Here is a 16,478-nt window from a genome sequence, read left to right as displayed (position 1 = left end):
TGCAAAACGGGATTCTTGGAGAGGTTAATGGCACTCGTGTTATCACATTTAATAGGGATTTTTTCTAATATGAGCTCAAAGTCCTTAAGTTGTTGCTTCATCCAAAGGATTTGAGTGCAACACACGCCAGCGGCAATGTATTCCGCTTCATCGGTGGACAAAGCAACGCACGCTTGCGTTTTGCTGTGCCATGCAACTAGGGAGCTGCCTAATAGGTGACAAGTCCTACTAGTGCTTTTACGATCCAAATTACACCCAACAAAGTCGGAATCGAAATAACCTACCAAGGATAGGGAGGCATCCCTGGGATACCATAATCTCATATGAATAGTTCCTTTTAGATATCTCATGATGTATTTCACAACAATATAATATGATTCTTTTGGCAAAGCTTGAAACCTAGCACACATGCAAACACTAAACATAATATCGAGGCGACTTGTAGTTAAATATAATAAGGAACCGATTATCCTGCGATATTTGGTTACCTCAATCGCTTTTCCCTTTTAATCTCTGTCCAGATAACATGCAGATGCCATAGGTGTAGATGCATCCTTACACTGCTCCATGTCGAACTTCTTCAATTATTCCTTGCAATATTTCGACTGATAGATGAAGATGCCACTTTCCATTTGTTTGATTTGAAGTCCAAGAAAGAAGGTCATCTCACCCATCATCGACATCTCAAACTCCCCCTACATCAACTTAGAAAACTCCAGACACAAGATGTCATTAGTAGATCCAAAGATAATATCATCAACATATATTTGTAAAGTAAAACATGATTATCAGATCTACGGATGAATAGAGTGGTGTCGATCAAACCTCTTTTGAACCCTTTTTCTAGAAGGAACAAACTTAATCTATCGTACCAGGCTCTGGGAGCCTGTTTTAGGCCATAGAGGGCCTTCTTGAGTTTATATACATGGTTCGGGTATTTGAAGTTTTCAATTGGTCTATGTACACCTCCTCTTGAATATATCCATTTAAAAAGGCACTTTTAACATCCATTTGAAAAAGTTTAAAGTTCATGATTGATACAAATGACAAGAGCATCCTAATGGCCTCAAGTCTAGCTACATGAGCATAGGTCTCATCATAATCGATGCCCTCCTCCTGGTTGTAGCCTTTGGCCACTAGGCGAGCCGTATTTCTAATTATTAAGCCATATTCATCTAGCTTATTACAGAAGACTCATCTGGTGCCAATAACGGGATGATCTTTTGGTTTGGGGACCAAGTCCCACACATTGTTTCACTCGAATTGATTTAGCTCTTCTTGCATAGCTATACCCCAATGTACATCCTCGATGGCTTCATCGATGGTCTTTGGCTCTATTTGAGATACAAATGCAACAAAATTACAGAAATTATGTAAAGAGCTACGGGTTACCACCCCCGTANTAGGCTCTATTTGAGATACAAAAGCAACAAAATTACAGAAATTATGTAAAGAGCTACGGGTTACCACCCCCGTAGATATATCATCTAACACCTTATCGAGTGGATGATCCTTTTTAGTTTTCCACGCAATAGGCATATCCTGATGTTGATCTTCTACTTTTTGCTCGGCATCTTGTTGGATGTCATTCATGTCATTGGATTGCACTTCTTCTACGTATAGAACGTTCTCGATTATCGTGTGGGTTGAGTTGCCAATCTTCCCGGTGCCTAAGATTCTTCATTTGTTGTTGTCTCCATAGGTGACAAATCCTTTTTCTTTCACTGACAAGTCTAGGAATTTTGACTTGTCCCCAGTCATATGTCTCGAACAGCTGCTATCAAGATACTAGTTTTGTCCATGTGTTCGAAGACATACCTGCAACATAGATCACCTGCTAGTCTCAGGTATCCAAATTATGTTGGATCCTTTTCTGTTAGTGACGAGGGAGTTATCTCCCTTTCTTACCCAAACGTAAACACCACTGGGTATCCCATATCTCCTGATGTAACATGAATGAGATGTATGGCCATATGTGCCACAGTAATAGCATGTAGGGACTCTATTTTTGTTATTTGAATTTTTATATTGGCGTGTTAGAGGTCTCCTATATGGTCTACTTTTATGGGATGGAGGAACATATCCTAATCCAGTGTGGTCACTAACGTTTCTCGTTTTGCTAAGCAGAGTGTCTAATTAGTGTTTACTATTTGTAAGTTTTGCGAGTTTTTCATTTAGTTTAAAATTTTCGTTTTTCATGTCCTCGCAAGACTCACAAGTAGTATTTTGACATAAGTTATTTTTAGAGCAATCACATGAAGTACAAGAAAAAATTAGATCTAAGATTTCATTTTCCAATTTTAATTCATCTAATTCTTTCTGTAGCTGCATTAATTTTTGATTACTTAGCAAAATTATTCTTTTTCTATCGTTACTTATTTTTGCTAATTTCGTAAGCTCTTCATGCATCTCAACAAAAGCACTATATAATATGTCATATGAGGGAGAATCAGAAGAAGAGGATGATGTGTCAGAATATACCTCATCTGAAGTATTCTTATTATCAGATCCGCAACCTCATCTGTTACCGTCATTAAGCACAGCTTCACGGTCTCCTCTTCATCCGAGGTGTTTGATGTTGTTTCTTCCTCTGGTACATCCCAAGCGATGTATGCCTTCTTCGACTTAAAGTCCCGGGGAGTGCTCTTCTCTGAATCAATTCTCTTCAAGTAAGTGGGGCACTGGAACTTCATGTGACCTGACTTACCACATTCATGGCAAGTGAAGCGCTCCTTGGTCTTGCTTTTCTTAGTTGATTCTCGCGCTTCTTTCTTTTGGAATCATCTAAATCCTCCTTTCTTCTTTAAGAACTTTCCAAATTTTCGTACAAGAAGATTTAGCGTTTCCTCGTCAATGTCTGAATCAGAGTCGTCATTTTCCATCTCTTTATTGGGTTGTGATGTTGAAGCTTTAAGAGATATTCCTTTCTTTTTACGATTAGACTCCTCATGCATGGTCAGGCGCCCAAGCTTCATCTCATGCTCCTGAAGCTTTCTGAAGAGTGTTGTCAAAGGCATGGAGTCTAGATCCTTGGACTCCATGATTGCCGTCACTTTAGGTTGCTATCTCCTGTCAAGACAATGTAAAACTTTGTTAGTGAGTTCTCCTCTGCTGAACATTTTATCTAGAGCAATAAGATGATTTATAATGTGGGTGAATCGCTTTTGCATCTCGCCAATCGATTCGCTCGGTAGCATACGAAATAATTCGTATTCATGAGTTAGCGAGTTTAGCCGGACGCGCTTGACCTCACTAGTGCCCTCGTGAGTCACTTTTAAAGTGTCCCACATCTCCTTGGCACTTTGACATTGAGACACCCGAAAGAATTCATCGTAAGATAGGGCCGAGGTAATTATATTTTTAGCGCGAATGTTGAACTGGATCTTCTTGCGCTCCTCATCGGTCCATAAGCTTTTAGGCTTTTCTTTCGGTTCGCCATCCACTAAGTGAAGTGGGACAAAAGGGCCACTAATTACGGATTCCCAAATATCTGAATCAATAGCCTCTATAAAAATCTTCATTCGGACTTTCCAATAGGCGTAACCCTTGCCATTGAATATGGGAGGGCGGTTAATGGATGCGCCATCACCGTCAAAGGGGTTGGTGGAATCCATTTTAATTCCCTTAGGATCACGCGGATACGGTTGAGCTAGCACGTCGTACTAGCTCTAATACCACTTGTTAGGTATCAGTGGCCTAGGAACACCTAGAAGGGGGGTTGAATAGGTGTAGCGGTTATCAATCACCGCTTCTTGAACCAATAACCCAACTTCTTGAAACATCCCAGTTAATCAATTAACATCACGCTTTAATCGATTAACTATTGCACATAACAGAATGATCAGACATGCAATTTGCACAGTTATTTAAACACAATTGAACATATATAATAAAGATATTTTTATGCACAAATATTAAGCATATGGCAGTAAAAAATATCTAGAATATTAATTGCAGGTTCAATTTATAACAGCAAGAAATTTAAAGAAGATTAAGAGAGAAAAAGAGTGCACAAAAGAATTTGTATCCTGGTTTGTTTGCGGTCCACTACAAACTACATCCAGGCCTGCCCTTTTGATCTAGGGAGATTTTCTTCTTCATAATATTGAGATACAGTATGAATACACACACCAACTCAAATCAAGACCTCCTAGCCTTGGTGAAGAATCTCAATCTCTGTGGTGATCTCACACCAAGAGACTAATCCAGAAATACACAAGAACACGTTAAATAACAAGGTATACTAAGCACAATAATGCTTGGAATATAACAAGAAAAGGACTCAAAGACTAACTCACTCACTAATCACTTCATCCATCAAGATTTATGTGAGTTAATAAAAAACACAGAATTCCGATAATCTCTCTAACGATCTATTTAATGCATGAGCATGTGAGCAAGATAAGAATGAGCACAGAATTATGCAAAATAGTAAAAAAATGATAGAAATCAGAATAGCATAATATCTCTCTTCTCACACATGCAATCTCTCTTGCAAAATCAGTAAAACAATATGCAATATGCTCTCTAAAACAATCATATACAATAGAATGCAATGTAATGGTTTTCTGAATGTTGCCTCTTATTTATAGCATGGTGTTTAGACGGTTACATTCGTTGCAAACAGTTAAACGGTTGAACTAGAAATCAGTTATAACAAATAACAAACTAGTTAATCGATTAAGACTACCCGTTAATCGATTAACCATGCAACAGAATGACACAGAAAACAGTTCAAACAGAAAACACTGATTTAATAGAAAAACAGTTGAGTTAATCGATTAAGTTACCACGTTAATCGATTAACTGGAACATTAATGCACATGTTTCAAAAGGTAAACTTCTCATATGTTAAACACAACATATATACATGTTCTAGCAATTATATTATGCCTAATATGCACATATAACATGTATGGTTAATGCATGAACATACAATTAACTAGATGATATGTCTCATGGATACGATATGACAATTAAGATGGCTTAAGAGACTAGCACATAGGTTCACCTAACCTATACTCACTTACTATGGCACACATCCCATACTACTTAAAATATAGACTCAAATTATGTCCTAGTCTAGATATGACCAAATGAGCATAATGCATGTTAGTTGTTGAGTCATCTTCAAGCTTTAATAGAACCTTGTCTTCATCAAAACATAGGCAAATAAATGCTAGTGCTATCCTTGACACTTTGCACTCTCAATTTTTCCTTTTCATCTACACCTACCATTAACCAAACTCCCATGACATTACCTCAAACCACTATTGACCCCTTTCCTTTCTATAATTATATACTGCAACAAGATACATATAGTATAAGTGACCATATCCCAAGTTCCAATACCCTTATCACCAACAACCAATGGATTAGACATTCCTCTAGGATTACCAAACCCCCGACATACCTCCAAAATTACCATTGTTCTCTTGCTTCTAGACAACTGCCATTAGTTTCTTCCTTGATAAGGTATCTTATATCTAACTACAGCAGTTATTCTTCTCTTTATGTTGCACACAAATATTATTCAATGTCTATTTCTTCTGTCACTACACCATCTACATATAAAGAGGTCATTTTGCATGAATGTTGGATTAAGGCCATGATATCTGAACTTACTACCCTTACACACAACAATACCAAGACTATTACTACTCTGCCTATAGATAAAATGGCTATAGGTTGTAAATGAGTTTTCAAAATTAAGCATAAGGTTGATGGTTCATGGTGACCTCAGTGAGGATATGTATATGAAACCCCCTCTTGGATTACAAGTTTCTCATCCTTCATTTGTATGCAAACTTCATAAATCATTGTATGGTATTAAGCAAGCAAGTAGCCAATGGCATGAAAATTTTACCAAAGTATTAACAAACTTAGGATTTCATAAACGCAACTCTGATCATTCTTTGTTTGTTAAAACAAATGGGTATGATTTCACTACCATCCTAGTATATGTGGATCACTTAGTCTTAACAGATAATACCTTACATGAAATTCAACATGCTAAATATGTTTTGCACACTAACTTTAGTATCAAGGATTTAGGAGACTTGAAATTCTTTTTAGGTATGGAAATTCCAAGATTAACTAAAGGTATCACTCTATACCAAAGAAAATATGTTCTGGACCTGCTCTCATAAACAGGGATGCTAGGAGCAAAACCCGCACAACTCCTATGGACTATAATAACAAGCTTCACTCTACCTCAGGAATCCATCTCAGTGATCCCTCCTCATATAGAAAGCTGCTTGGGAAACTTCTCTACCTCACCAACTCTATATGTGATCTATCCTATGTTGCAAGCCATCCGAGTCAATTCATCTCTACCCCCACTGATCAACACCAAACAACGGCAAATCGCATCCTTAGATATCTCAAATATTCTCTTGCATTGGGTCTCCTCATTCCTAGCAACAATCTCACTATTATCAAGGAATTCTCAGACTCTGATTAAGGTGTCTGTCTGGACACTCGAAAATTTGTCACAGGTTGATGTTTCTTCATGAGTTAATCCTTGATTTCTTGGAAGAGCAAGAAGCAAAATGCAATCTCCAGGCTTTCTACTGAAGCTGAATATAGAGTCATGACAATGGCCTCTTGTGAGGCACAATGGCTTCTTCATCTTCTCACTAATATTTGCATACTACAATCAACACCCATAAACATTTAATGTGACAACAAATCTGCCCTTTATATTGCAGCAAACCCCGTGTTCCATGAACGTACAAAACATATTGAAATAGATTGTCACGTTGTAAGAGAACATGTTCAAAATGGTACCCTACACCTCCTTCATATTCCTTCAGTTTTTTAACTAGCAGATCTTTTAACCAAACCTCTTCCACCAACATCCTTTCACTATTTGATTTCCAAGCTTGGCATGCTCAATTTTTATATGCCAACTTGTGAGGAGATGTTGACATACAAGACTCAAAGCCCAATAACAGCCCAAACTAGTCCACTCAACTCAGAAAAATGAAGAACATATTTTGGCGGAAAATTTAGTTATGAAGAACCAGTAATAGAAAGTCTGTTTTAACAGTTAGTTATTTATGTTTTTAGTTTTTTCCTTTTTTTGGTTATTCTTTGAATCTTTATAACTCTTTCTTCTCTTGTAATCAATAAGTATTATCACTTGCAATTATACACAGAGAAATAGAATCCACATATCTTTCTTCTTCTTCTTAATTCCAATAATGATTATCTTCTTCTTTTACCATGTATGCCATGTCTACTAATAGAAAGTTAATGATCATTATCTCAATAACTAGAGGTGTACACAATGTGAAAAGGTGGCAGTTTGGGTGTATCCTTCACCTATATATTGAGTTACACAACCCAAAATTTCATTGAAGAGTGGAGAATAAGAACGAGCTCTTGAATGAGGATATTAATGATAAGGCTTTAATTGTCCATGATGCTAATCAAGTTATTTAATAAAGAAAAAGTGGATGGTAACCCCTTTTGGGCCTTAGATGATGGTTAAATGACCTCAATAAGGTAAATCAATAATTAGGGAGGGAAGTACATAAACGGAACAAGGGATACTGCTTTAACTATTAGTGAGTGTAGAGGAGGATCTAGAAAAGCAAAACGACAATATAGTGCATGAGGTAACTAAACATGTTAGCGCCTAGAAAAAGTATGCCCAATTAAAAGGAGTGGAGTCCCTAGCTTGCATGTGAATGTAGAGAGAATAGGGTCAAAAACTCTAACGGGGAAAAATACTTATCAGAAACAAGGTAAGAATCATACCTCACAATCGATGATTCAAATTGTATATCACATCATGTGATGCGGCTATCATATTGTGATTATGATGACTGTTATAACCTCATCACACCATAATTATGGTATGACACCAAATCACAATGATGTGATCATATGGAGCTGCAATGCAATTGCATTAGACTATATTTCAAAAATATTTTTTTAATAACAAAATAATTCACATCGCAATAGTCACAATCCACATTGCAATGACTATAATAACCACAATGATAATAACCACAACTGCAATCATGATCACAATTTCTAAAGGAAAAAAGGAATGTGGCAGCAACCAAGAATATATTGAGACTAGTGCAAGCAAAGGTAATAGATGGGAGTGATAAATTGATGTATATATGGACTCTTAGATATTTTTGTGTGTCATATGTCCTCATCTTGGTTTAATATTGGTTTCTCTTGTACCGAGAAAAGATCTATTCTCGTTAGTCAAAGTAGAGAAAGTTCTTATTTATTATAGATAAAAAAATGTACACCGACAGTATAAGAATTTTTATTTTATTATTATATTATTCATTATTCTTTTTTAATCATCATTGACTCTTAGAAAAGAAAAAAGTAATCTAAATAAAAAATAAATGATACATTAGTTGTGTAATCTTTACATTATAATTAAATAAAGAGTAAATTACACTGACACATCCTGAATTTTAGTGAAATTATATAAACCACCTCTTACTTTTCTACATCTACACAAACATTTCATTGTTTTTTATATTTTCGTTACACTGACCACCCCTGCATAAGAATAAGAAATAAGTGTAATATTTATAAAAAAAAGTGATAAATGCAATTAAGTTAAACAAAATATGATATATTGTATAGACACGTTTAAATAATATACAAATCAATGTATTTTTATTATCTTTGGTTACAAAATACATCAACAATTCTAAAGAAATATTGTTTAAATCGTTCTTATAATATAGTGTAACGAACTAAAAATAATAAAGAAACATTGACTCATATATTATTTGGATTTGTCTCCACAATATATCATGTTTTGTGTAATTTAATTGCATTTATCACATTTTTTGTTTAAAAGATTACACTTATTTTCTTATACAGGGGTGATCAGTGTAATGAAAATATAAAAATCAGAGGAGGTTTGTGTAATGTAAAAATGAGAAGTAGTTTATGTAATTAAAACTCATGAATTATTAGTATAATTTACTATTAAATAAATATTACTCTTTGTAATATTCTAAAACATTTCATTTCATACCACTTAATACAATACAACTAGATGAGTTAATACAAATTGCACCAATCAACCAATATTTAGAAGTGGGACCCAACAAAAGCAAAGACATAGAAGCTAGAACTCTATCTTATCCTAGATAAGATTTTCCATTCCCCACTTCTTCAGAACTGAGTTCAAACTCACCGGAAAATTCTCTCTTCACACTCAAATCAGAAAATGGCGTTCTCAGCGCCGTTATGGTCTTCCACACTTCTCCCCAACAAAACCACCACCTTCCCTTCCAGATTCTCTCCCTCCATTCCCAAACCTTCTTCCACATTCGCCTTTCCTCCACTCTCCATCGCAGCCACCGCCGACATCGACACCACCACCCTCGCCGTCATCGGCGGAGGATCAGTCGCCGCCCTCGCCGCCGTCCTCTCCCTCACCGACCCCGAGAGGCGCCGTAAGCTTCAGGCGGAGGAGGTTGGCGGCGGAGATAAGGAGGTAGTGAGGGAATACTTCAATAGCACCGGGTTCCAGCGGTGGAAGAAGATTTATGGAGAGACTGAGGATGTGAATAGGGTTCAGTTGGATATTAGGGTTGGTCATGCTAAGACTGTGGAGAACACGATTCAGATGTTGAAAGATGAAGGTTCGCTTCGGGGAGTGACGGTTTGTGACGCTGGCTGTGGAACCGGTTCGCTTTCGATTCCTTTGGCGAAGGAAGGTGCTATTGTTTCTGCTACTGATATCTCTGCTGCTATGGTTGCTGAAGCTGAGAAACAGGTCCACTTTCTATTTATTTATTTATTTATTTATATATATATTTATTATTACATGTTTGTGTGATTTATGCATGGTGGCTAGTAAGTAGTAACTGTTGTGCATGAAACAGTTAATGTTAGGAAGCGACTGTTATGGTGAGAATTGAGACAATTAATATAGACTACTGAATCGTGTTTGAAAGGTCAAGATTTAAAAAACTGATTTTGTGATTAATAAATAATTTTTAATCATAATCAACCAAGTATGGGTTGTAAGACCCAAATTCTCGTAACTTTTATACGAGAAATGTTCTAAGTTGTCACTCCCCTTAATGTTAATGAGGTGGATTATTATTTTGCATACAAGATAATTTCACGGGGAACTAGAAAGTAGATTGAACTCTCTCCGCAACTCCTATTTTAGAAATTACAGTAAACTCCTTTGAAGTTTATGGTGGCCAGTGAAGACGGTATGGTGGTAAGTGAGTCACACTCAACGAGAAGACCAAAATTTAGGGCCTTTGTTTAGGATTCTCAAAAATGTAATTCTCCAAAAATGTTTTTGGCGTAAACGTTTGTGTCAAAAGCTGAATTTCAGAGGAAGCTGAATTTCAGAGGGTTCGTAGGTTAGTAACTAGATAGTTCCAAGGGAGTAGTGTCAAAGTAATGCTTGAGAGATTGCCTTGACAAAAAATATATAAATGTGAACTCATAATGTAATTGTGGTTATTTGTAGCAATACATTAGTAGTGGGGTATGGGATTTCTGTTTCCTGGCTAGTAACTACATTTTGAATTTCTGTTTCCTGCAGGCAAAAGAACAACTTGTAGCCAGTGAAGATGGCCTCTCACCAGCACCTGTGATGCCAAACTTTGTTGTGAAGGATTTGGAGAGCTTAGATGGCAAGTACCACACAGTGGTCTGTCTCGATGTTTTGATTCATTACCCCCAAAATAAGGCGGATGGGATGATTGCCCACCTAGCATCGTTGGCCACCAACCGATTGATTCTGAGTTTTGCACCAAAAACATTTTATTATAATTTGCTAAAGAGGGTTGGAGAGTTGTTCCCTGGACCTTCAAAGGCAACAAGGGCATATCTTCACTCGGAGGCAGATGTAGAGAGGGCGTTGCGCAAGGTTGGCTGGACGATAAGGAAGAAAGGATTGATCACTACCCAGTTTTATTTTGCTAACCTTATTGAAGCTGTCCCTTTGTAATGAGGATTGGGAAGTAAGTTTTGGATAATATAATTATTTTATCTAAAGGAAATTCCTTATGTAAATTATAAGGCCTTTTTTCTTTCGCCTTTGTATGCCACGATTCTCTGCACGTAATTATATCTATATATTTCTTCTTAGATGTATTTATTTTTTTCCTAATTTGAAATTGAAACCAAACTTAAGTTGATCCATTCATTCCTCAGAGTTCCAACTTTTTTGTTGTTATTTTTGGAATTCAGGCGATCTTATTCCTATTGTTTGGAAGTTGCAATGGTTAATAATGGAGTAGAGTGGTTAGTTTCTGTGTTGCCTTTTAGGAATAACTTTTTGAGGAGTTTGGTTTCAGGTAACTAAAAGGTTAGCTAAGACTTAATAAGAAAATGTATGGTATTCCATTCCAAACCTACATTTTGGCGTTTAGAATATTGGGTATGGGTGTGTGGTTGTGTTTAACCATTAAGCCTTTGATCACCTAGTAAACCAGAAGCGCTAACAAATTAAATGCAACTGAAAAAAGGAAGTCTCAATATCCGGGCTCCCATTTAGTGAGAATCTAGGTAGAGTAGATATATGCAAACTAAATTATGGTAAGTAATTGATAATAGATAGATATCTCTTTTTTGGTTGAGTATCTGGCTCATAGTGCACGGACCAACGTGGCTTGGACCCGAAACAAGCCACCCTACGCTGTTCTGTCATGATACCATGCAGCTGTTTCACTGTGCCATACCCATATGACATGGGATTTGACCCGCATACGGCGGTGGCCACCAGTGTAGCAGGCGGCTCAAGACTGATTCCTCTATAAATAGGAAAACACCAACCAAGGAGTTTCTAACTCATACTCTCTCGTACTAAATGGTTTTGGTAAAATGTTAATGTGGTGTACCCAAAAAATGCTAATGCATTTCTTGCTAACATGATGAGGGAAGTGTTAAAGACACCACAGATACTCTACAGTTAAAGATTAGAGGATATGTAGTCTCCATCCAGAATTGAAAGAGTAAACATTTAATGTCATGCAAACAATATATAAAGAGGTGTTTTTACCTGAAAAGTATGACATGCAGAGAAAAACTGAAGAGTACTGATTAAAATAGGCATAGTACTAGAAAAAAGAAAAGGAATTAACAGTAATTTGCAAATCCTCATACTCAATATGAGGTGTGATCCCCCTGAGAGTTCTGTTTGCGAGTTGATTTTTAAAAGGGAAGAAAGGAAAAGAGAAGGCTTGAGAATCATCTCACAAGTGTATTTAATGACTCCCAAGCTTTCCCCTTCTCTCCCTTATCTTCCAAAAATCAACTCGTAAACAGGCCCTAAGGATTTTCGATGTTCTTCAGAATTCTTTTACAGCTTGTCAGCAATTTTTGTGATAGCATCTGTGATCTTGCCAAGAGCTGCAACTAACTTGTCTGATTGTTCCTTCTGCTGCTCCATGGCCAATTGATGATTCATGTTCTGAGCTTCAAGATAGGTTTTCATTATGTTAGTATTCCTCCTTAGCACTTTGATAACATCATTGCTGAAATTTGTTGTGTCATCATTTTCTGGTGATAATCTCCTTCTCTTGTATCCCTCTTCAGACTCAGGTTCTCTCTGGAAACCTGAGTCAAAATAATTTAGTTAATTTTAAACAAAAAAATCAACTTATTATATCATTTACTATTCAGATTCAATTATCATTGAATGGTGGATAATATAATGATTGCATGTATATTTTTAGTGCATAGACTCTAAATTATATCATATGTGCATCTCAAATAACATTCCAGAACGATGTATTATCAAAAATAAAATGTGAACCAAACCTTATTGCATAAACTAAAATTACCAGAATTAGTAAATTGCTATAATCAGTTTATTGGTTTACTAGGATGGTAGTTCCCTTGGCAAGATGGATGTTGCTGTTTCTCTGCTTATTAGTGTAAACAATAACATGATTGATCAATAAGAAAAAAGTAGATTATAATCATGTAGTCTTTGTTTGAATAAATAAACAGACAATGAAAGACCCCTAAACAGATTCAATCTGATATTATTTAATCATATCACTAAAAAGCTATATAAAACTGCTGAAATATTTCTTCTATTTTATTTTTTAGTATCTCAAGTTTGAGCATAAAATGAAATAAAAAAATGTTTTTATTATATTTATTTTTCATTTACCAAGGTACTTTTTAAAACTACTTGTCACTTTGTCAGGTACATGTTTATGTCATTGAGTGTAATGTTTATACAATATAAATATTTATGCACTATGAATATTATTAGTTTTGAAAAATTAATAAAAATTAAATATAAATGAGAATGATGTAATGATAGAATATAAAATTCATATATTATTAATGTATACATTTTTTCTAACAAAATATTAGTTTAGTAGTGCTAGGTCCATTGGATCTCAGATAGACCAAAAAATTAAGAGTTTAATTCTTATCAACAGTACTTGTTAGGAGAAACATTCATACATCATAAAAGAGATTAGTTTATTACTCAAAGTTGAAGAATACATTTGTTATACAAAAAAATGATTTCCAAATATTAGACCAATAATAATAATAATAATAATAATAATTTTCTGTCAAGACAAATCTTTTTCCTTTCCCCTCCTAATTTTGGTTCCTATCCTTTCATTAATTTTGATTTTGGTCCATCCCAAAGTAATAACCTCGTAACAATTGAAACTAATAGTAAGGACAAACTTCTAATGAAAAATATTAGCAAATATCATAACGAATACATACTACGAAATAACATTTTAATTTAAAACCAGATTATAATAAAAATATAAGATTTAGGGTCAGTTTACTTAAGAATAAAAAATAAGTTATTTTCATATTATGTAAAGAACTAGTTAGCTTAAGATCAAAATAAAAATATAAGATTTAGGATCACTTTACTTAAGAATACAAAATAAGTTATTTTCATATTATGTAAAATAAAATCTATTTGTTGTTTGTCTAAGATCAAAATAATAATCTCACTTAAAACTCACTTACATTAATTAGAATATACTCTTACTGGTTATAGGAAAGAATTGATTAACATGATTTTTGGAAGAAAAAAAATCTTATCAAAGCATATATCAATTTCTTACAAGTGATCGTTTAAAAAATAATTCTGTGGAGGAATAATTGTAACAAACACTCTTACTGAATTGAATCATGTTTTTCTATACAATGGAAAGCAATTTAATCATAATCTAAATATCCATCCAAATCAATTTCCAATTTTTAAAAATTGTTGCAAAAAAAAAAAATCTAAACGTATTATATAAAATCTTAAAAAAACCTACATAGTGTTGGTTTAGTGGAATAAGACATGACCAAAATGTCAATAATTCATTTCCGAGCGACAGTGGTTGGGAGAGATAACCACAAACCCAACAAAAATAATTTCTTATCAAAGAATAAAGAGATATATTTAATAGTACTAAAAAAATACAAAATCTTCAAAAAATTTAAGAATGACGTAAGTTCATACCAGGAGGTGCTAGTGCAAGAGCAAGTGTAGGTGTTACATTCACACTTCCTCTCAGCAATGTTTCCTTAGAAGTTGATGCTTTTATTGCACTGAATCCCATTTTTCTTTCACTGTTTGCCTCAAATGTGTTCTTCTCTGTGCTCCAATACATTTTCTCACTATCAGCAATAGTTTCATCTTCCTCATCTTCATCACCATCTTCATCATCCTTACTTTGCCCTAATAACTTCACTTTTTCAGCATGCTCAGCACTACTCTCAGGTTTTGATGCCATCTTCATCAAAGCCAAAGGCACTGCAGCACCACTTAAATCATCACCATCTATAACCTTATACACCACTTCATCAAAGAACCCTGGTAACTTGTTTTCTTTCCTTTTATCACTCCTCATCATCCAAAAAGATTCACCATCATCTTTCATATCTGACTCATATTTCTTAACCTTCCTGAAATCAGTGAGAAGATTGCCCCATCTTTTTCTGCACTGAATAGGTCCTCTTTTCACACCTTGTTGCTGGACACATGATGAAACTATGTTCCACTTTGGATCAGTGTGGTTAAGAAGGATAGATGATGGTGTCAAGTTGCAAAGTTGGTCTCTATTTTCCACCATTTTCTTGGCTTCAATGAGAAGAAGTGTTTCTTGTCTTGTCCATCTTGGGTACCTTGTAGGTTTGATTCTTTCACTTTTGGGGTCACCAACAACTTCTGTTGTTGTTGTTGCAGATTGTTTTCCAACTGGTGTTGCTGTTGGAGAATCAGTTGAAGCAGCCTCAGCAATTTTCTGAGAATTTGATGCCATTTTTCCTTTATCACACACAGGGAGAAATCAAATATACTTTGAGGATTGAGATGAGATATATACAATAATCCTATGCTTATAAAAATGTGCTTTAGATGTAGGTGGATGAACTTCCAAAGTAAGATATGATATTTTTATCATGTATGTAACTTTTTTTCCATATGTGATTCATACTTTTAAGGAAAATGAATAAATGTATGAATGCATTTAATACAAATTTGCCTACCATGTTTTTGATGAGTAGGAATCTTAGTAAAAGATTCTCTCTATTAATAAAGAGATAAATAATACAAAAATTAAATGAAAATATAATATAGTAAAATATTTTTATTCTTTATAATGAAATAATACTTTTGTTATTAAAAATATAAGTAAAAATGTATTTGTCTCTCTACTAGTAGAGAGGATATTTGTTCCTCTTGAAAGAGTGAGGCTCATCTCCATTAATGAAAAACAACATAATTGACATTTATATCCTTTTATTAAAAATCACTTATCTCTCTATTACTTGAGAGGAGTTTCACTTCTCCGAGAAAGAGAAGTATTGTTACACTTAGTTTGAAGGATAAAAATGTTATTATAAATATAGATAAAAAGATATAATTAAAATTTCATTTATATGATATTTTTTTCATGTATGTAACTTTTTTTCCATATGTGATTCATACTTTTAATGAAAATGAGTAAATGTATGAATGCATTTAATACAAATTTGCCTACAATGTTTTTGATGAGTAGGGTTCTTAGTAAAAGATTTTCTATATTAATAAAAGACAAGTAGTACAAAAATTAAATAAAAATATAATATGGTAAAACATTTTTATTTTTGTATATATTAATGAAATAATACTTTTGTTATTAAAAATATAAGTAAAAATCAAGTATTTGTCTCTCCATTAATAGAGAGGATCTTTGTTCCTCTTGGAAGAGTGAGACTCATCTCCATTAATGGAGAGGAAAATATTATGAAAAACTAAAGGAAAAACAATATACATTGACATTTATATCCTTTTATTTAAAATAAGATTACATTTTTACTCTAAAAATACAAAGGAAAAAATCACTTATCTCTATTACTTGAGAGGAGTTTCACTCCTCTAAAAAAAAGAAGTATTGTTACACTTAGTTTGAAGGATAAAAATATTATTATAAATATAGATAAAAAGATATAATTATAATTTCATTTATATGATATTTTTTTCATGTATGTAACTTTTTTTC

At 34.4% G+C, this 16,478-nt stretch overlaps 2 protein-coding genes across 2 annotated transcripts; one reads left to right on the top strand and one right to left on the bottom strand.

The window, feature by feature from the left end:
• Positions 687 to 11,104, top strand: LOC109362027 (magnesium protoporphyrin IX methyltransferase, chloroplastic). The gene is made up of 3 exons (XM_019607604.1): positions 687 to 699; positions 9,179 to 9,769; positions 10,559 to 11,104. The coding sequence occupies exons 2-3, from the start codon at positions 9,218 to 9,220 to the stop codon at positions 10,964 to 10,966; spliced, it is 960 nt and encodes a 319-aa protein (XP_019463149.1). The 5' UTR covers positions 687 to 699; positions 9,179 to 9,217; the 3' UTR covers positions 10,967 to 11,104.
• LOC109338322 (trihelix transcription factor ASR3-like) lies at positions 11,552 to 15,257 on the bottom strand. Its single transcript, XM_019575558.1, has 3 exons — positions 14,456 to 15,257; positions 12,324 to 12,576; positions 11,552 to 11,771 (listed from the first exon to the last, which is right to left on the bottom strand). Exons 1-3 carry the CDS (start codon positions 15,255 to 15,257, stop codon positions 11,552 to 11,554), a joined length of 1,275 nt encoding a protein of 424 aa, XP_019431103.1.

This window comes from Lupinus angustifolius, chromosome LG01 (genome assembly GCF_001865875.1).
Source record: "Lupinus angustifolius cultivar Tanjil chromosome LG01, LupAngTanjil_v1.0, whole genome shotgun sequence".
Taxonomy (NCBI): Eukaryota; Viridiplantae; Streptophyta; class Magnoliopsida; order Fabales; family Fabaceae; genus Lupinus; species Lupinus angustifolius.
Note: the sequence above shows the minus strand (reverse complement) of the source record. Positions and strands in the feature narration are given on the sequence as shown.